Source organism: Peromyscus leucopus, chromosome 3 (assembly GCF_004664715.2).
Source record: "Peromyscus leucopus breed LL Stock chromosome 3, UCI_PerLeu_2.1, whole genome shotgun sequence".
In the NCBI taxonomy this organism is placed as follows: Eukaryota; Metazoa; Chordata; class Mammalia; order Rodentia; family Cricetidae; genus Peromyscus; species Peromyscus leucopus.
This window is the reverse complement of record NC_051065.1, coordinates 93,219,270-93,240,398: the sequence shown is the minus strand read 5'-3', so window position 1 is coordinate 93,240,398 and position 21,129 is coordinate 93,219,270. Positions and strand designations below refer to the sequence as shown.

At 38.3% G+C, this 21,129-nt stretch overlaps 1 protein-coding gene across 1 annotated transcript in view; it reads left to right on the top strand.

Annotated features, from left to right (window-relative positions):
• Ctnna2 (catenin alpha 2) overlaps nucleotides 1–21,129 on the top strand; it is a 1,102,240-nt gene that overhangs the window by 1,036,185 nt on the left and 44,926 nt on the right. The window contains 2 exon segments of the mRNA XM_028871390.2: nucleotides 5,032–5,145; nucleotides 15,353–15,534. Coding sequence (XP_028727223.1) covers nucleotides 5,032–5,145; nucleotides 15,353–15,534 — 296 coding nt within the window.

The following is a 21,129-nucleotide window of genomic DNA, read 5'->3' as shown; positions in this document are numbered from 1 at the left end:
CAAACATAGAACTATGGAAGAAACAGAGGCAGGGTAAGGGAGAAAGAGCTCAAGGTGAGCACAGGTTTTATGGAGAGAACAGAGCCTTCTTTTGCAGAGGGATAACTTTGTAATTGGTCCAGTTAGGAAACTGTGGAAACCTAAGAACCACACAGATGAGATAAAAGCCATTGGAGAGCTCTGAAGAGGGACTTGATATGATCTATCTCATATCTGAATGAGTCCTTTCTGGCAATGCTGGTGTGAATAGAGTATGGAACACAAGAGTCTCATTGTTCTGTGAAAAGATCACTTAGGAGGTTTTCCTGGTAACCCATGGCTAATTAGTCCCAACTAGGGAGAATTTTTTTTTATATTGGCTTTAGATCTCTAATTTTAGTTGTTTTAAATTTGTTGTTGTTTTATGCAACCAACATTAATGCTATAGATCTCTATTGGGAATCCATTTGGAAGTGATTTCTATTAAGTTACCCAAAATATCTAGTCAACCTGTATTTTCCCTTTCTTCTTTCAGTGAAATTCTCATATGCATTTGAAACTTTCTAAAAATGGTACTTAATATACTTTCCTTATGTGTCCAAGTGAAACAATTCTAAACTCATCAGCATCTTATTTTGGTTCAGTAGATGTGCATTTGGCTTCTGTTGTAAAAGCTGTGATGAGGGCTAATCACCAGAACTCTGAAGCTGACATCTGGTATGTGTCTGGAGAACGTACAGGACATACTTTGGTCTCTGTAATAGGCACATGTTACTTATAGGCTTAGAAAACAGATGTGAGGAGATAAAAGCTCAGAAGCAGTTTACCAAAAATATGCATGCTCAGAACCCAATAAATAGACAGTAGTAGACACAGGAAACTAGTACTATGCCCAAGGTGGTGTTTTGGTTCTAGTGAAGAGTCCTCCCTCAAAGTAATAGGTTGTGTAATTGAGGCTTGATCCCCCAAGTCTCTAGATTCCATTCAGTGAAATCCACATTCTAAAGTCTTGATCTTAAAATTTCATCTAATAATATACCTCTTGTTCCTTTAGGATTACTTCCAAATCATTTATAGTTTGCCATGTCTTCTTTAGTTTGTAAGGTCCTTGCACAACAGAAAAATAACAGTCAGCAGACTGTGCATGCACAGAACTATTTATAGCAGCAGCCTGTATGTGTTTGATCTTGTTTAAGAGACGTGAAAACATTTCACACTCATCTATTTGCCTGTGCTGTTTGTAATCATTAAGATTGTGGGTTCTTTAACTTGTTTCTCCATTCTGCCAGTTGCTAACGGGAACACTTCAGAAATTTTGCTTGAAGGCTACTCTAGTTTCATTTATGTTTCTGTGATAAACTATCCTGACATGAGGCAACTTAGAAGAGAAAGGGTTAAGTGACTTAAATTCGATGTTACAGTCCATTAGTAAAAGGAAGTCAATGCAGAAACCTAAATAGCTAGTCACATCTGAAGTCATTAGCAGAGAGACATAAATGCATATAGGTTAGCTTACTTTCTTGTTCTGTGCTAACTCTGTCCTGGCTTACAATGTTCAGAACCTCTTCCTTGGAGAATGGTGCCACCTACCATGAGACCGGGCTTCCTATATCAATTAATGAAGACAATCTCTAAACTAATTTAGATTCATTCACATTAAGACTCTTTTCTCACGAGATCCTAGGTTATGTCAAATTGACAGTTAAAGTTAACGATCACAAAAACTTGGAGACACTTCATCCATCTATAAAACAGGAACTGAATTTATTTCATTGGGTTTTATGAATTAAATCTTGAGTTAACTGCTTGTCCCATAGTGTGTGGTAAATGATGATAGCTGCTATTATTGCTATTAGGTGTTGTGTTTTATTAAACATACTAATTATTACTAATTATCACAAAATTTATGTATTTGTTCATTTTTATAGTTTGTTTAGGAGTTCTATGAGGGCAACAGGAAAAAATAGAAATAATAATACTTATTTTATGATATGACAAAGGAGACATCAAAGCAACAAAACTGAGTTACTTTCCAAAGACATGTCGCTTCTGAGTGGAAGACCAAATTAGGATCCCTGGACTCATATCAAACCTTTTTATTTTATTTTTTGTGTGTGCATATGTGTGTGGTAATGTATGTGGGTTTGTATCTGGTACACATGCCTGTGGACTACAGGTCAGAGGCAGCTGTCTTTCTCTATTGCTCTTTACTTATTTTTTGAGACAAAGTCTTTCACTGAACCCAAAGCTTGCTGTTTTGGTAGACTGGCTGGGCAGCAAGCCCTAGGGATCCTTCTGTCTCTACATCCCCTGTGTTTGGATTATAGATTTATACACCTAAAATCAGATTTTTAAAAGTAATAATTTTAGTTATTCCTTAAAAATTTCCTCACACTTAAGGAGATTTTGATCAGATATACCATGACTACCTCCCTCTAATTCCTACCTTCCAAGTCCCTCCAACATATCTTCTTCCAAACAATGTTCTATTATTATTATTATTATTATTATTATTATTATTATTATTATTATTATCTCTTGATTCCAATTGGAGTGAACCATATAGGCATGTGTGGCAACTACTGGGGTATGGGCAACTTACCATTTGTCACATTCCCAAAGAAAAATGAGTGATTCCCTGCCCCCAGCAGCTATTAACTGCCAGTAGCCCCTCCACTTTCTGTGAGCCTTTGAAATCCCTTCCCATTTAAAGGTCGATTTTGTGTAGGTATTGTGTAGATGACCACCGCTGCTTTGAGTTCCTGTGTGCCACAGCCCTGCCATGTCCAGAAGACATCCTTTTACAACACTTTCCCAATTCTGCAGCTCTTACATTCTTCTTACCCCTTCTTCTCTGATGTCCCTGAGCCTTGGATGGGGAAAAAGTTGATACATATCTCATCTGAGGCCGAATACTCACAGTCGTTTATTCTTGGGAGTTTGACTAATTACTACTCTGTGGATTAACCCTTATCACTGCAAAAATAAGCTTCTCTGGCTGAGATTGAAGGCAACATAAGGCTGTGGATATAAACATAAATATTGAAAATGTATTTTGATGATTTGACCATCTAGTGAAAGAACAGGAGGTCCTCCTCTAAGGCCTTTAATATTCCCAGTCATGGTCTTTGGGCCAGATTTTCAGCACTAGGTATGAATTCCCTCTTATGAAGCCAGCCTCAAAAGCCATGAATATGGGGATGTCAGAGTTTCAAACTCCTGTTGGATTAGTAAACACTTTTCAACCAAACCTTCTCCTCCCTATGGCCACTCACACAGGCTATTATTGCTTCAATCTGTCTGTCTGTCTCTCACTCCCTCTCGCTCATTTTGGTTCCTAGCTATAGTCATTTACATAAATCTCAGAGTCATTAGCATTAGCCTTATTCTTCTAGGTGAGGCTTACCATCGACTCTCTGGCTGTATAAATGCCCAGGTCACTGCAGTGTTTGGACACAGTCCCATAGGCCCTGGCATATGCTGCTTTTTTCTCTTGAGTGAGGTGTTTCATTTTATTTTTTTCTCTCTCTTTTAAGAAGTTGTGATGAAAGTGATTGCAATCTTGTCATCTCATCTGTCAGGAGAATTTACCAACTTGCTGCAATTGTTTCACAGTACATTCCAGAAGTGAGGATGATCACAGAAAATTGCCTCTGTCCACAGTAAACACATAACCAGTTACTTAAACCCGGTTCTCTCTCATCCCCACTTTAATTGACAGAATGCATACTGGGAACTTATTTTCCCCATTCTATTAACATTGCTACAAAGCAAATTTGAGCTTCTGTAGATGACTGAGTGAATGTTAATGAAGTTGATATGCCAAAGAGAAGGAAAACCAAGATTTTTATTTTTATGCCCAAACATGGAAAAATCACTAGGCATAATGCAATACTGGCTTGAACAACCCCATTTTATGCCTGACTGACCAATCTCAAGGCTACATCAGTAACGACACCTGATAAATTAGACTAAAGATGCCAAGGTAGTCAGCACAATGAAAATGGGGCAATGAGCACCAGTATCATCAGTACTGTTGCTACACTTGTATCTCTATTGAAAGACAGGCCTCTGAGAATTTCTATCGAAAGACAGATTAATTTCTCCTATGTACCAGGAGACATTTTGCAGAGGAAAGCTGAGCTGAAGCCTTGCTCTCATGTACAAGATGCACATCACTTCATGAAGAGATCATCTTAGGGTTTGCAGTATGTGATGGTCTTAAGGGCATAATTCAAATTGCCTGTTTAGAAAGCTTCAAGCTGCCAGGTGGTGGTGGCGCATGCCTTTAATCCCAGCACTCAGGAGGCAGAGGCAGGTGGATCTCTGTGAGTTTGAGGCCAGCCTGGTCTCCATAGTGAGTTCCAGGAAAGGAGCAAAACTACACAGAGAAACCCTGTCTCGAAAAACCACCATCACCACCAACCAAAAAGCTTCAAGCAAATTTAATACCTCTTATTCTTCAGTCTCCTATCTGAAAAATGGTTAAAAATGCCAACAAAACAAAAAATAAACACTGTCCCCCTCAAAGGAGTGTGAAGAAATGTTCTTGAGTTTGTGTGGCACTCAAAGAAACTGTGTGGCAAACCCTTAATACACGCTGTCTACTTGTAAGGAGGGGAAGGGTTTCTTGGTTAGCTTATGGATTCAATCTTATCTATCTCCAACAGTTTCTTTGAGTGCTACACAAACTCAAGAAAATTATCCTTTACAGCTAATATCCACTTACAAGTGAGTACATACTGTGTTTATCCTTCTGTGTCTGGGTTATATCACTCAGGGTGATTTTTTTCTAGTTCCATTCATTTGCCTTCAAATTTCATGATGTCATGGTTTTTAACAGATGAGTAATACTCCATTGTGTAAATGTACACCATTTGCTTTATTCATTCATCAGTTGATGGGTTCCCATGGTCTTGAAGATGATATCAACACAGGTAATCAGACTACATGTAAGATGCTGTAAATGTTTCTTTGGGGCTTTTTAGACTTTGAAATGAACTGTGTGGGTAAGGGTGAACTAATTTTCTCTTTTTTGTGTGTGTTATGTAGACTCCAGAAGAGCTAGAAGATGATTCTGACTTTGAGCAAGAAGATTACGATGTGCGTAGTCGGACAAGTGTTCAGACTGAGGATGATCAGCTCATTGCTGGGCAGAGTGCACGGGTGCGTGGACATTTACCAATCTGGATAACCACACAGTGGGGAAACTCACACAAATGGCTGGGGGAAATCTCTGAATTATAGGTGCTGGGAGCCCAGATATCTTTGGTTCAGAAGTTTGAACTATTACTTGGGTGGTCTGCAGCAATGAACATTCTTCGTAATGGTAACAATGACCACTGCTCCCAATTCCTCTTAACCCTTCCCTCCTCTATCCATTGGGCATAGCAGCTGCCTCTAAGCACTACACATCCTAACATGTGTAATGCACTATATTTGGCTTGAGGGTAATAATTTGATAGGTAGGGGCCATCTATTGCTTAAATTTTGCATTGTGCTGAGTGAAACCTCCAAGTTCAGAAATAACACAAGAGGCAAGAGCAAATGTACAATTAGAATTATGCTTTATTACTGCCTTGATAATTGCAACTCAGTCTTGGTTAGATTTGATAACAAAGATCACGTTGACCCAAGGGTATTAGATAGAGAGAAAGCTTTGTTTTTCCCTAATACCTACCCTTTCCCAGGGCCAAGTGTTTTGCTAAGTGATAGGGAGAAGTTACACAAACATTCATAAATTTTGAGTTAAGGAATGAATCAAGCAACAAAATGTAACAGTTTTGTCAAACAGATAAATGCTTGGTGGCCTCATTCATAGCACAAGTATCACAATGACTATCCCACACCTGGGCCAACAAGATCAGCTGTATTTCTTGCAGTATAGTTGTGAATGCTATATGCAGGTAGTAGGCAATAATATTCCCTTTTAAAGGTTTTCCTAGAGTAAAACCATTCAAACCTTAGTATAACTGAAAATTTTATATTCTAATCATCTTAAGAAAACATAATAAACATAGACAGTACTCAAATAGGAATATGGTCAGTGAACATATTAGAAATGTAAAGGATCCTGAGGAAAAAAAAAAGATAAGTGAAAATCTAAATTACATAAGGATTCCTTCTCAGCCCAGTCCAAATGGATATTGGCAAGACAATAAATAATAACAAATGCTGTCAAGAACGTGGGGGAAAGGGACACTTAAGCACTGTTTGAAGGAATATAAATCAGTACAGTTTCTATGGAAATTATGGATGGTCTCAGAAAATTATAACTAGAACCATCATATGACCCACCCTCCAAAGACTCTTACTTAAGTCAACATACCACAGAGACACTTTCATGTGCATGCTTTTGTACCACTGTGCACAATAGCTAAGTTATAGAATCATCCCAAGGGTTTCTCAACAGATAAATTGATAAAGCAAATGTAAACTTGCATGTATTGGGACCTCATTCAGCCATAAAGAAGAAAATTAAGTCATTTGTCAGAAAATAAATATAAATGGAAACAATCATATTATTCAAAATAAGTGAGATGTAGAAAGACAGATATTGCACATTTTCTTTTTTCTGGATCTTAGAATTCTATTTTAAAAAAGGTTTATTTTATTTTTAATTATGTTTATGTGTGTGGGTCATGCACATGAGTGCAAGTGCTCAGGGAGGTCAGAAGAGGGTGTCAGATGCCATGAGAAGTGGGAGTTACAGCTGCTTATGGGCAGCCTCATACTGATTCCGGAAACTGAGCTGTTTCCTGGTAAGAATGCTCTTAATCATGACCTGTCTCCTCAGCTTCTAGAATTCTTTATAGATACATTAAACTACACCCCCATTCCCCACCCACCCCTCCCCCACACATTTATTTACATGAGAATGCAAGGGAAACTAGGAGAAAGAGTGTGGCAAGAGGCAAGCAGGGAAGGAGGGATTGAAGAGAAGAAATGAAAGGTGTGACTATGGTTCAAACACTTGATATGCTTTAAAGAAATTATTTAATTGGAACCTGGTGCTGTATACAATGAATACATATAAATTAAATATAAATGTATGTTGAGAAAGAGATATAGGGGATGAATGTAGGTTTTAGATACACCAAGAAGCTCCTGCTGTAATAGGAATTGTGAAAGCAAAGTAGACTTAAGAGACTAAAATAAAGAGGACGCAAAGGAAATGTGGTGTTCAAAATGACTGTATCTAAAACCCAGTTTCCCTAATGTACTCTAGACCTTGATATTGTTGTTCTAAAGTCAAGTGAATGAGAATATAGAGATGCAGATTAGGAGAAACACAGAGATAAAAATTCAGACACCACAGACACAATGGTATATGGTATAGTGGCACACAAATTTAGTTTTAAAAGGAAAAGAGGAGAATTGTGAGTTCGAGTAGCCCTGGCAAAATAGTAAGACTCTATGCCAATAACCAGGGGCTGAGGGTGTTGCTCACTGGTAGAATGTTTGCCTAGCATGCACAAGGCCTTAACTGACCAGAGGAACATAAAACATAGTGGCTCTGATTTCACCCAACTTTGTTTTTGATCTATGAAAGCTAATGCAAGTAGCACTCTGAGAGCTATGCTTTGCTTGAATTCTCTGACTTTCAGATACATTATTTGTCAAATGTGAACCATAGACTTCCTTGACAGCATTCTTTTGAGGATTACTTGATCTTTATAGAATCATAGTACAACATTTGCCTTGTAGTAAATGTTCAATAACGTGTGGCTCTGATCATTATCCTCCTTTGGAGATGGTCCCTTCTGACCACAGGATAGTGACATGAAAGTGTTTGAACAGACACAGAACGTCCATTGAAATTTTTCCAATGATTCTTCAATCTTGCCTAAAACATTCAAAATTGGGAAGGTCATTAAGCAAGAATCTTTTGTCTGTTGGCATACCACCAAACTAATTAATCAAGCCAATTCATCTTTAAAATTAAGTAAAACCAGCATTTTTATGTCAATGACAAAGGACAAGTTTGGGTAATTCATCCAAACATTAATCAATTCCAAGTTAATTTTATTGACGGACTCTAGCCCTGGTTCTACTGATTTGTGTCTTCAAAGACTAAGATACATTATACAAGCCTTATCTTGCTTTGAGGTTGCTGTCTTGTGAAGATGGCCTGAATAGTCCACATTTAACAAGATTAGATTCTGCATATATTTCTCTTTTACACTTCACTTTTGTGTTAGACATCAAGTCAGTGATGATGGATAGAAACAAAATTTAGATGGTTCCTCTTGGTCATCATTTCTTCAGTCTAGTATCTATTTTCAGAATGAAATATGATCAGGGTACAAGAGAGTAAGAACCAGGTTGTCCTATCTGCCACTTGCTAATTTGTCTTGGGGGGTCGATCCCATGTTATGGATTAACTTGCAGCCAACAGCTTTGTTTCTTATGTCAGTCTCAACCAGGGACATAGAATTATGGCTACTAAGTTGGGAATAAAAGGGCATATCAAATGGCTAAGGTTGAACTTTGGACCACCAGTATTTGACAAGGTACTTGGAACTGTGAAGGAAGTCAGCTTTATGTTTGACATAGGTGTTGGGGCTTCCAAGCAGACAGTCTTTACTGATAAAGGCCTTTTATTTTGTTTTTATTCAGAAACTTATGCCTCTCTGAAAATGGGAAGTAAGAGGAGGTTAAACTGAAAAGTTAACTTTAGCACCTTCTTTGAACATTGCTCTCAAATGTCAGATAGAGGATCTTATTTCTTTTAAATGGCATTTTCTGCTACTCAATGTTTACATAGCTGTGAATAGGTATGGATATAGGCGTATATGTGTACTGGCACATATACTCACTGTGTATGTCAGAGATCCTGTTCCATCTGTCTCCACCTTGTTCTCTTGACACCATGTTTGTTACTGAACCTGGAGGTTTCTGTGCTTCCCTGATTTCTTCCTAACCACTGTCTCTGCTAGGCTGATGGCAGTAAGGCCTAGAGATTCTTTGATTTCTGTCTCCTGTCCCTGCCCAAGTACTAAGGTTTGGGGCATTATGTGGTTGTATCTGGCATTTTATGTTGGTTTGGGAGAAACAAACTCAGGTCCTCATGTTCATGCTGAGTGTTCTTAACCACTGAACAATCTCCTGGGCTTTTGTCTGTGACACTTTTTGAAGGAGTGGAAGGAAGAATGAGACTGGATACGACAAACTGCTTAGACATACAGGCTATCTTGCAGTATAATCTTAGACATAACATTTTTTTTTTTTACAAAATTATTGTATGCTTATGCATGTTTTGTCTGTTTGTATGTCTGTACACCATGTGCATGCCTGATTCCTCTAGAAGCCAGGGAAGGTTGCCTTTGGAATTTTTGTACAGAGAGTTTTGAGTGGCCAGGTGGGTGCTGGGAATTGAACGCAGAGCCTCTGAAGAGATGACACATCACTCCAGTCCCCAACATGACATCTTAAAACTGTTTCTTCTCATGTTGCCATAGTTTAAGTAAGTCAACAGCAACTCTCTGGCTCTAAACCTTAGTGATAGAATTTATTCCTTTGAGGGTATGCAGAACTGATTTTTAAATATGAGCTCTGCAAAACTGTGTAACTGTGGGTAACTCTCTTCTCCATGCCTCATATCCAATGTGCTCATGCCTGTGAGGGTTTGAACTCCACTGCTGGTGTCAATTTCCGTCCTACTTTCCTTTCTGTCCTGTGATAAAATATTGGACAAAAAGCAACTTAGAGGGGGGGCGGGAAAGGTTTCTTTTAGCTCACTATTCTAAGTTACAGACCAATCTTTGTGTGATAGTTAAGGCAGAAAACTGCAGCAATTAGTCACATCCACAGTCAAGAGCAGAGAGAAAATAAACTTTTGCATGTTTATTGACACCAGCTTTCTATACACTTCTATAGTCCAGGTCCCCAAACCAGAAGTATATTGCTGCCAACTTTGAGGCTGTGCCTTACTATCTCAATGGACACAATGAGACATGCACACAGGCCAACTTGATCAAAACACTAGGCAGTCACTCATTGAGAAACCTCTTGCCATGTGACTATAGATATGTCAGGTTGATAAAGGTTACTATCACAGTGACACACCTAGATTTCTCTGCCATAGTGACATTAGAAGAGCTACATTACAAAATATTTTCCAGATTTTGTCCTATGCTGCTGTATATTACTCCACTGTGATGGTAGTGTTTCTGTCAGCTTCCCAACCAGATGAAAAGCTGGTTTATCCAAGGCAGGATTTTGGGAGGGTTTGCTTGCATCAATGGAAGGAATAGTTCAGTTTTCCAATTCAAACAGTAAGACTGGAAGTCAAAGTACCTAACTATTTAACTATTTACATTTATTATCCACCTTAAAAGTCAAATGAAGAGAAATATACACTTAAGTTTTCACCCCTTTATAAATTTCTCTTGCACTTGAAGCCCTTGTAATAAATTGTGTTCTTTGCCTCAGAAAGTGGTTCTTGCCAATTCAGGGACCCTTGCATTTCAAAGGTGGACACGGGGACACGTACCTGGAGATTTGGATTGAAGATGAGTTTTGATCCCTTTCAATGGCTGCTATTTTGTATCAGTGACATGCACTTTGAACTCAATAGGAAGAATTTATTAATCACAAAAATAAATGATTGGCTGTCCAAAGCAAAGGCGGGGAACCTGGGACAAAGGCTTGAGTCCTTGTGGATTCTGGTTTCTGATAGTCTCAGTTTGGAACCCAAATCAGCCAGATGTAGAGCCTGGGGAACTGTGTGTGTGCCTAGTATGGATTGAGGCTACAGAAACTAGCAGGCTCCTCTGGTGATCTCATCACAGGAACAGGAAAACTGATTTGTCTCCTTTTCCCCTGGCCATGGAAATAATTTTTCCTATGTTGCCTTAGTTTAAAGGAATGAACAATTACGTGTTATATGTTTCACATTGAATTTGATTTTAATGTAGCCAGCCTTCTATTTTTTTCCTACCTAGAATGGCTTTAATGTGTTAACATTTCAAACTGCTGAGTTACATTGATAAGACCTAATTAAAACTCATGTGTTGAATTTTAATTTGATTAACTTGCAAATTTTGCAGTTGTGATCTACTGTTTATAGATAACCTTTTTGTAAATTCCAGTTTCAGAAAAGGTCAATAATGAATTTTTAAAAGCCAAGAGCATTTTAAGAATATTCAGGAAAAGCCTTGAGCTCATCGACATCTCTGCAGCAGCCGAGGCAAATGTAATGACACTTGCACTCCAGTCACACCCCATTAAGTGCATTATGCGGATCTAGCACCCCTCCAGTCAAAATAACCCCTCCCTCCCTTGCAAAGCTGCTTTGAAAGGGCCAGTCTTTCCTCTGGAATGTGGCCTCAGAAAATGCCTGTCATTTCTGGTGACTTCTCTTGAGTGACATTGACACGTGGAGCAGGAAGATGCATAAGCAATCTATCAGAGGACTCAGAGCTTCTGCTCTGAGCTGGAGGTCAAGGGCTCTACTTTTGGGAAGCACTTCTGGGAATCAGAGGTGGGGCAGTCATGGAAATTAGAGAACATGGGGTTGGAGAGCTGGAGAGATGGCCAATCAAGTAAGAACACTTGCTACACTTCTGGAGGACTTGAGTTCAGCTCCCCACACTCATGTTGGATGCCTACAAGCTCCAGTAACTCTAGATTCAGAGGGATCCAATACCTTCCCTGGCCTCTGTAGGAACGTCTACATAGTTGTATAAAGCTATACTCAGACACACACACACATAGAAATAATTAAAAGTAAAATAAAAATAAATTGCTTACAAAAGTTAGAGAGTGCTAGGTATGGTGCGCATACTTTCAGTCCAAGCACTGGAGAGGCAGAGGCAATAATCTTTGTGAGGTCAAGTCCTTTTTGGTCGACACAGTGAGTTCCAGTCTAGCCAGGCCTACATAGTGAGATCCTGTCTTAAAAAGGAAAAAAAAAAAAAATCAAACAAAAATTAGAAAGAAAACCAAGGCCATTGATATTTAAATGCAAATTTAAACAAAGGAGATTCAAATACTATAGTTGACAGGAAAGTGTCCACCCTCCAATGCACACATTCACTGTTTTGTGAATGAAGGTACATATATTTTCCCACTTGGGCCTTGGATATATAGTTTGTAGTCTGCTAGTGGTCCTACTGGTTTTTGTTTTTTATAGAGAGGCAGCCAGTGAACAAATTTAATAATGGTCCCCCTAGGACCTGTGATGCCTCAATAAAACATGAGTATCTCTTTTGTGTGAAGAAGCTGGGTGAATCAAGGAGTTAGGTGTACTTCAGAAAAAAAGTACGTATTTAATTTCTATCAGTTGAAGCCAAGTGAGAAATTCAAGACCCTCTTTTTAACATGAAACTACAAATGAAAGTTTATGAAGGCTCTTTGTATATTATGAGTCTTTTTAAACCATGTAGAAGTACTTTAAAATACTTCCAGACATAGAATGTTATTTTAACTAGCATATTTCTATCAGTCTTGCTTCTACATTATACAAACATAGAGACCCATATTATATGAGGTTCATGTGTAGATGCATTAAAGTGAGTTTTAATTTATACATATGAAAATCCAATCTCTAAACTTTCATGTATGTATGCATGAAAGTTTACTGGGCATGACTCTGTAAGAAGGTACATCACCTAGGTTCCCATGAGTCCAAGCTAAGATTTCTCTGGCCTATGAAACTTCAGCATAAGGGTACATGGCTTGACAGGCAGAACTGGGGCTTTCAGCTGTCTTTGCACCACTGGGCTGAGGTCTTCATACAAATTATATGTGACTGGATGATGATGTCCTTGTACATGGTGGTGAAGAATGTTGTTGGCCTAACATCTCAGTTTGAGTTCTCATTCTCCAAATTATAAATTGTCTGGTATTAGGGATTTAATAGATTTATCTGGGTCTAGGTACTATCACTATTAAATGTGGGTGATTGTATTGGAAGAGCTACATAGACTAAATTATTTGGTACATCTAAATCTCAGACACATGTATGTTTGCAAGGAATTATGTGAGTATTCTATTTATTGATAGTCACACAGGCCCTGGGACTATCATGTCCTTTGTTTCTACTATAATAATGGTAAGTTGAAAGCAATATAATGACAGAAATCATGCCAGAATAGTGTGCACATAACAGAGTGTTGGCTTCTAATTGTATTTATGATGCTGTGATAAAACACTGACTAAAAGAAACTTAGAGGAGGAAGCGGTGATTTGGCTTACAACTTCTGATCCCAGCCCAGCCCATCACTGAGGGAAGTCAGGGCAGGAATTTGACAGTAGTTCTGTTTGCTATTCCTCACTTGCTGTATATGACCAATAAACTCACTCCAAAGCTAAGTACAGTGGAAGCCATGGAGGAGGCTACTCACTCTTCCACTCACTCATTAACAGGCTGATGCTCAGATAGTTCTCTTGTACAGTTTTGAACCACTAACTTAGGGATGGCATCACCTGTACTTGTTTGGGTCCTTCTACATCAATTATCAAGACAACCTCCCACAACATGCTTACAGGCCAATCTCATTCAGGCAATTTTTCAAATGAGACTCCATTCAGGCAGAGGACTCTAGGCTGTATCAACTGGGCAGGTTGAGCTAACAGAAACAATTTCCTGTCATTTATTTTTGTGACCTAAACCTGCATCTCTAATAACTTTAATTGTTCAGTTTACAAACATTGGATCTCCAATCATACAGCTTTAGTCTCTCTTTGGAGAACTCATGGATCTTAGAACTAGAGAAGTGCTGAAGAACTATCCAAGGGCCATGTGTGTGGATCATTTTGCAGGTGGTCCTGGGAGAATGTCACACAGCGAGGACAAAAAATTCACTTAGAACATGTTATAAAAAGTGTGTTTAACCAACAAGTTTGATTCTTAGTTATAGTAGTTATGTTCTATAAATCACTCATGATCATTTAAATAAGCAATTATGTAATTATTGCTTGTAGGAGAAATACAGGGATAGGTTGCTAAGAGATATAAATCATAATGTGTTCTCTTCATCTGATCAACATATTACCATGTTTCAAGGGTGTTTCTGTACAAATATCTTATATCGTTGATCAGTGATATTGAACACAACACAAACAACACCTAATGCATGGCTCAACATAGTTTATGTAGCTCATATATTTTTTTTCCAAGAGAAAAATAATAGCCTTCCTGTGCTTAGAGACACTTAACACCATGCTAGGAAAGTATTTTCACATGGTGGTATCACCACTACAAGCAGCACAAAGATATGAATAATGTAGTCTTAAGTAGAAAAATGGATATTTATTTACAGTTAGAGAACTGATTGAAGACAGAGGATGACATTGTCCAGCATCACCTGGGAATGCACACATTGGTGACTCAGAGTTTTCTGCTTCTTGCATCATTTGCAAGTTACTGGAGAAGCGCTTTGAGTATTGATTTGGGGTTTACAAATATATTGAGAAGAATCGGCATATTTGCAAATGAAGAATCTGTGAACAGCAAGAAGACTCCTTCACTTTTTTTCTACATTCCCGTGCCCAGAAACTTCTGCAAATCAGCCTTTGCTTTCTAATCTCGTTCAGCTTCAGCATCCCCAGTCTCTGAAAATCTGAGAGCCCAAATGCTCTGACACTTGAAACACACTGAGTATTGATATTAAGGTCAAAATTTTTCAAATTTTCTCAGTATCTTGGAGTTTTGGATTAGGGACATTTTCCCAAGTCTAGATATTTTCTGTGTAAGCATCTTGGATAGGGGATAGCAGTCTAGATTTTCATTTCAATGTTTACGAGTATTCAGAGGCTCTAAAGAAGCCATGGTCACCTAGGAAGATAGAGGAGAAAGGCTGAAATGAAGGGCATCATTCCCTAAATTTCCTAATAAGGGAAAAGTTTTCTTGCTGGTATGTCAGTTTTCTATTGATGTCTTCATTTTTACTAAAAAAAAAAAAAAATCATTCCATCCCACTCTACTTGGATGCTCAAATATTGTTTAAAATTCCTCTTCTTCCCAGCAACAGAAGGATTTTTTTTTCTTTTTCCCTTCTCTGAATAGCTTTCACTGTTGAAAGAGGTGCATTCTTTCATCTGGTAAAAGTTTCCTGAGACCAAATATAAAAATTGTTAAGAATAGACTCTTTTGAACAAACATATGCCATCAAAGAGACAGGGAAGTTCTGCTGCTGTCAGTGTGTCTGCACTTTTGGCTCTTTCTGTATCATTTATATAAGGGAGGTGTACAGGAAACTGGAGGACCTGGCCAGCCTGTCCTCTTGGCCTGGCTGCAATGGAGAAGACATGCATCTTCTAAAAATGATGGGATGTCCTATAAGCCTTGTCAGGAAGCAGAGTCCACATGCAGTTTTGAATTCCTTCATCACCCCCAGTCATGCTTCTCTCCCTGTCACCTATACAGGCCATCATGGCGCAACTACCACAGGAGGAGAAAGCAAAAATAGCTGAGCAGGTGGAGATTTTCCATCAGGAAAAAAGCAAGCTGGATGCTGAAGTGGCCAAGTGGGATGACAGCGGCAATGACATCATTGTGCTGGCCAAGCAGATGTGTATGATCATGATGGAGATGACAGACTTCACAAGGTGAGGCCCAGAGATAGGGAGACGGCTGTATTCTTGCTAAACCCACATGTTTAGCACTGGCTCTTCACAGGAAAACCTGTTGAAATGCTAAGGTGCTGTATCAAAGAAACATGGAGCTCTTAGTCATTTACACTTACAAGTCAAAATGTCCTCCCTCTTGGTGGAGGAGAGCAGATTCTTTTTTTTTTTTTTTTTTTTTTTTTGGTAATTATTATTGTTTTAAGGATTTATCATAAGGCAATCATAACAACAAACCCTAAGGGTTAGGTAACTCATCTATGTTCTGTACTGATTTTAAATATGTTTAAGTACTATTCTGAAGATAAAGTGAATGTTTTGTTAAATTCCTATTGGGAAAATACGTGCATATTTATATGTACATGCATTTGTTTCAGGCATTTTAACAGCACATGACTTAACATTAATTTTGTCTCGAATTTCACCCTAATGTACCAGGAGTTATGTCCAGCAGCAGAAGATAACAAAATTCTTACAGAGAATTTAAAGACTGTGCGAACATTGTTTCTTTTTCCCTCTGAGCAGCCTTTCTCATAGGTCAGGAAGCAGCTAACATTCTGTCAGGAGCCTTGGTTTCACCTTAAGTCATGTGTGCTTCTGCCATTGCCTTTGGTGTCTTCCTAAGAGGTTTGTGACAACTCTCTCTGTCCCTCTAGGCTACATAAAGAGCAATCAGATGCAGAAAAAAAAAATCACAGGCAAAGGTCCCTTGATTCTGAAGGAGAAGATGAAGTGGTATGGAGCAAGTTCTTAACTCTCTTTGCAAAAGGGTAGAATAACATTCACAAACTTCTCAGGAGAAGATTTACTCCAAAAGCGTGATGCAAATAGGAATTATCATGCCAAACACATTGAAAGCATCTGACAAACTCATTCATAGTCTGTATCTAATTGGTGTGTGTGTGTGTGTGTGTGTGTGTGTGTGTGTGTGTGTGTGTTTTCATGGTGCATGGGTACCACAAGTACAGGAACATGTGCCATGGCATGTGTGTGGAAGTCAGAGTCCATCCTCAGGTACTGAACCTCACTTTCCACCCTCTTTCTTGTTCTTTCCTGCTGTGTGCTCCTCATTGGATAGTCTATGAGACTGGAGGGATTCACTTGTTTCTGCTTCCTTCTTGCCACACTCATATTAGGCTGGGACATCTGGCGTTACATGGGTGGCTTCTTGGTGATCTGAAGCCCTATATTCAACTTTGGACAAGTGTTTTATCTACTGATCCATTTCCATAGCCCCAGATTTAATTTCTGTTTTTTTTTTTAATTTTCCTGTCAGAATTCTGTAACCTTAGTAGGGTAGAATGTGAACCAAAATTAATGCTATATCATAAGCTAATATTGTGGCAATCCTATGCATATGTACATACACATATGCACACACATATTTTTCAAAAGAAAATTAATAGACAACTCATTTTAGTGTATTTTTAAACATATGTAGAGAATCTTTAGTGCTTGAACATGGTATGATAAAATCAAGACATACAGTGATGTCAGGATATCACCTAATGGGTGAGAACATTCTTAATAATTGTTGACTGCTTCTAATAAGGAAAGGCAAAAATTGATTCGAGGTTTTAATAAAATGCAGAACGTGGCTATATCATCCCCTTTACCCTTTACCTCTGGCAAATATGTAACAACATTATTTGGCTCTTTTTCCAAATCTTTCAAAATTGTTTTTGATTCTAGCAAAATGATTTCAGTGTTAGGAGTGTGACCTTCGAGAGCTTTAAATGTCATCATATTCATTCAAAGTTCAAGTTTGTACATTTAGTTAGTCTCCTTCAGCTTCACAAATGTATTTCTCACATACAAAATAATATCAGGGGGGAAAGTCCGAGCCATTATTTAAGTCTGGATTGCCTACAAATCAGACGATGGTGGCAGCCTCAGCCATTGCTTCCTGAGGCCCACGATGACTTCATTTGCTTGCTTTCAACATTTTATTAGTATTTTATCTGATGGATATTATGCAACCCATTAATAACATCAGTGGAACAAATAATCTCATTAGTTTGAAGTGAATAATGAATCCAGTCACGTTGCTAGTTTAGATCAGGAGAACATTTTGTAATTTGCATTATATATAACTATGGTCAAGGAAGATAAATATATTTGAGGGGTCTTGTTCAATGATGTTGAATCACATAGACTCTTTATTAGTCAAAGCATCATTTTAAAAGTGAAAAGAAAGCTGGTTCAATTTCCTACAGAATTCATATAATAATTTTTTGTGCTGATCTGAATAATGAAGTGTCCAGCCTGCTACTGGTTATCATTTTTCCTAATGCCTGATGAATTCTCTCTCTCTCTCTCTCTCTCTCTCTCTCTCTCTCTCTCTCTCTCTCTCTCTCTCTCTCTCTCTCTCATACACACACACAAACATGTGTGTGTATGCGTGCATACAAGTGTTTGTTAGTTTTTTTTTTTTTTTTTTGTGTGTGTGTGTGTGTGTGTGTGTAGAACTAGTGAAAAGAGAGCAATGTGAAGGTATGAACTGACAACCTAGCCCAGGAGGCTGAGGCTTGCTCTCATTGCCATCTGTGTATTCTCATCCTGAGCAAAGCAGCACTTGACTGTGTCTTTCTCTGTGGCCTCTCACCTAAGTTTACTACATTCAGCCTTGTTTATTATTATTACTGAAATTGCATTTTCCACTTCCAGAAGGAGTAATTGTAGCTTTATACAGCTAAACACTTCTAAGTACCATTTTCTATTATTTAAAGTTTGTATGGAGTTGATTAGAAACCAAAGCTTGACTCCTCTACCAAGTATTTAAAGGGTATGTAGGTCTCACAGTCACTGTTTGTTTATTATCGTGTTGTATTATTCATGTCACTAATTTATTAATTGCATTCCCTCATCTCTATGAGCCTCTGTTATTAAAATGGAAGAAGTGCTTCCTTGTTATTCATGCACTCATGGAGGAGAGGGAACCCAATGGGTCTCACATGCCTTTCTTCCCACTGACTCTTTACTTTAATCTTATGGGTAAAAGCTGAAGCACCACCCCTCACACAGCAAATTCCTGCTTCTTGTATCACTCTGAGAAATTTCTGTGTACCAGTCTTGTGTTGCCAAACCAAGATGCATGCAGACAGCCTTAGTTCAGCCTTAACTGAATAATGAGGGTCAAAGTGGTCATGTCAATATCAGCTTAGAAAAGGAAACTGCAGCTGAGCAGTGTTGGTGCACACCTTTAGTCCCAGCACTTGGGAGGCAGAGCCAGGTGGATTTCTGTGTGTTTGAGGCAGGCCTGGTGTACAGAGCAAGATCCAGGACAGGCACCAAAACTACACAGAGAAACCCTGTCTCAAAAAACCCCAAAAAAAGAAAAGGAAACTGAGTAGGGAGGAAACTGGGGATGGGATGGATATCATTTGGACATAATCAATTGTAAAACACTGAACAAATTCATACAATACATCCAAACTCAGTTCAGCTTGGTGATTCTAGCTGGCATTTCAATATCAATCCTTTCTCTTCTCTTTTCATACTACAACTGATCAATAGAAACAACTATCCAACTTGCTTGCCCTAAAACTTGCCCTCTTTTCACTCGACAAGCCTCTTTGAATTTGCCATTCAATGCTTGCCTTTTTTAAAAAAAAAAAAGAAAAAAGAAAACCCTTTGGCCATCTATTTCTGGTTTCTCCTTCAATTGCATCACCTAAACAATACACCTACAGTAGTTGAACTTATGATTCTCAGGTCCTTCATGATTTCTTATGATTTATTAGATTCAATAAATCATCCTGCTTCACCTGCTGTGGCAACTGTGTGTGTGTGTGTGGAGGGGCGGACACATGCATGCTATAATGGTGGACATGAAAGGATATGTTTAGGGTGTCAGTTTGTTCTTCTACTGTTTGTTCCAGGGCTTAAATTCAGGTCATCTGGCTTGGGATTCAGACACTTTTATCCACTAAGCCATCTTGCAGGTCCTGGGAAAATGTCTTAGAGCATTTTTTTTTTTTTGAAACAGTGGTTCCAGAGAGGCTTTATGAATCCATATATTTGCAAATACCCTCATTGCATTTCCTTACTTATGTAGAGAGTTACATTTAATATTAGCAAACTAGATGTGCTGAGATGGCTAGAGAAAATAAACCCTTTAAATTTGGGATTAATTTTGAATTAGAATTCTGAGTACTGACTACTTTGCTCACAATGTACTGTCACACTGCTATTGCCCATTAAGACTCACAGGCTTTTTGTAAAATAAATACAAATTAGTTGGCAAATGGGAGCTCACAACACTGAAGTAATAGTTTGCCCAGCTTGACTCTCTTTGTGGAGTGACCAATTCTTGGGAAAGACTCCAAATATTAGTCTTTATGTAAAAACCAACTGTACTTAAATGAAAGATGTTGCAAGATTCTGTATAGTAGAGAAGTAATAGACTCTATAAGAACACTAATAACATGCTCTAGGTGAGACAATAGAATGACTCCTGCCATTTAGGGACACAAGGTTCCATAAAACATCCTTTCAAACTTCTCCACTATAGACTTGACTCCAAGGTACAGAAACACAACAGGGTGTTTCCTCATTTTGTGATAGGGTGCCATAAACATTGGGATAGCATCTCTGTTGCAATTGACTTCCAGTGATGGTAAGACTAACTTGGAAATCTTGTCAATTTCCTAAACTAGTTTTTTTTTTTTCTTTCAGTTTTCTTTTCTGGTTATTTATTTCTTGATTCAATGCTATGCAGATGGCTATAATTCATTTATTCATTTAGTCTTGTATTGTCTGATACAGTAGCCATTAGCCAAATATGGCTGTTTAAATTGCTTTTGATTGTTATATGCATCATAAAGTTTACTATGACAGTAATTGTTTAAGTAGACAATTTTGTCACATTAAGTACACTGGTGTGTATCCATCACTGGAATGACCATTACTATCATTGGTCTTACATCTTCCTTCAACATGTATCCAGTTGCCTGCTAACTCCTCATTACCTGCTTCCCACAGCCCCTGCAAACCACCTGAATAATCAGTTTTCTGTCTCTGTGTCATTGACCACTCTAGGTATCACACAAGAGACATAATATCTATATTTTTGCACCTGACTTCTTTTGTAGCAAATAATGTTTTCAGAGTCCATCTATGCCGTCACAGCACAAAATTTCCTTTCCTTTTTAAGGCTGAACAATAGCTCACTAAAATGGATATACCACATTTAGTTTCTCCACTCATCTGTTAATGGTCCTTCTTCCTTTGGGTATTGTGAAAATGTGCTGTTGAGGAGAAGATATATTTCTTTGAGTCCCTGCTTACAGAGGAATTGGGAGAGCATATGGTATTTAAAAAAGTTTGAGGAATCATCAAATCACTTTCTAGGGTTCCTGAATCATTTTATATTCTTACCAGTAATCGCCAAGTGTTCTAACTCCTTTATATCAAACATAGGTATTTTCTGTTTTCTCAGTAGGAGTTCTCCTAATGGGTATAAAGTGGAACAACTTTGTAGTTCTGATTTTTTTTTTCTTTTTTTGAGGTGGGGTTTTTCTGTGTAGCTTTGCGCCATTCCTGGAACTCACTCCATAGTCCAGGCTGGCCTCAAAC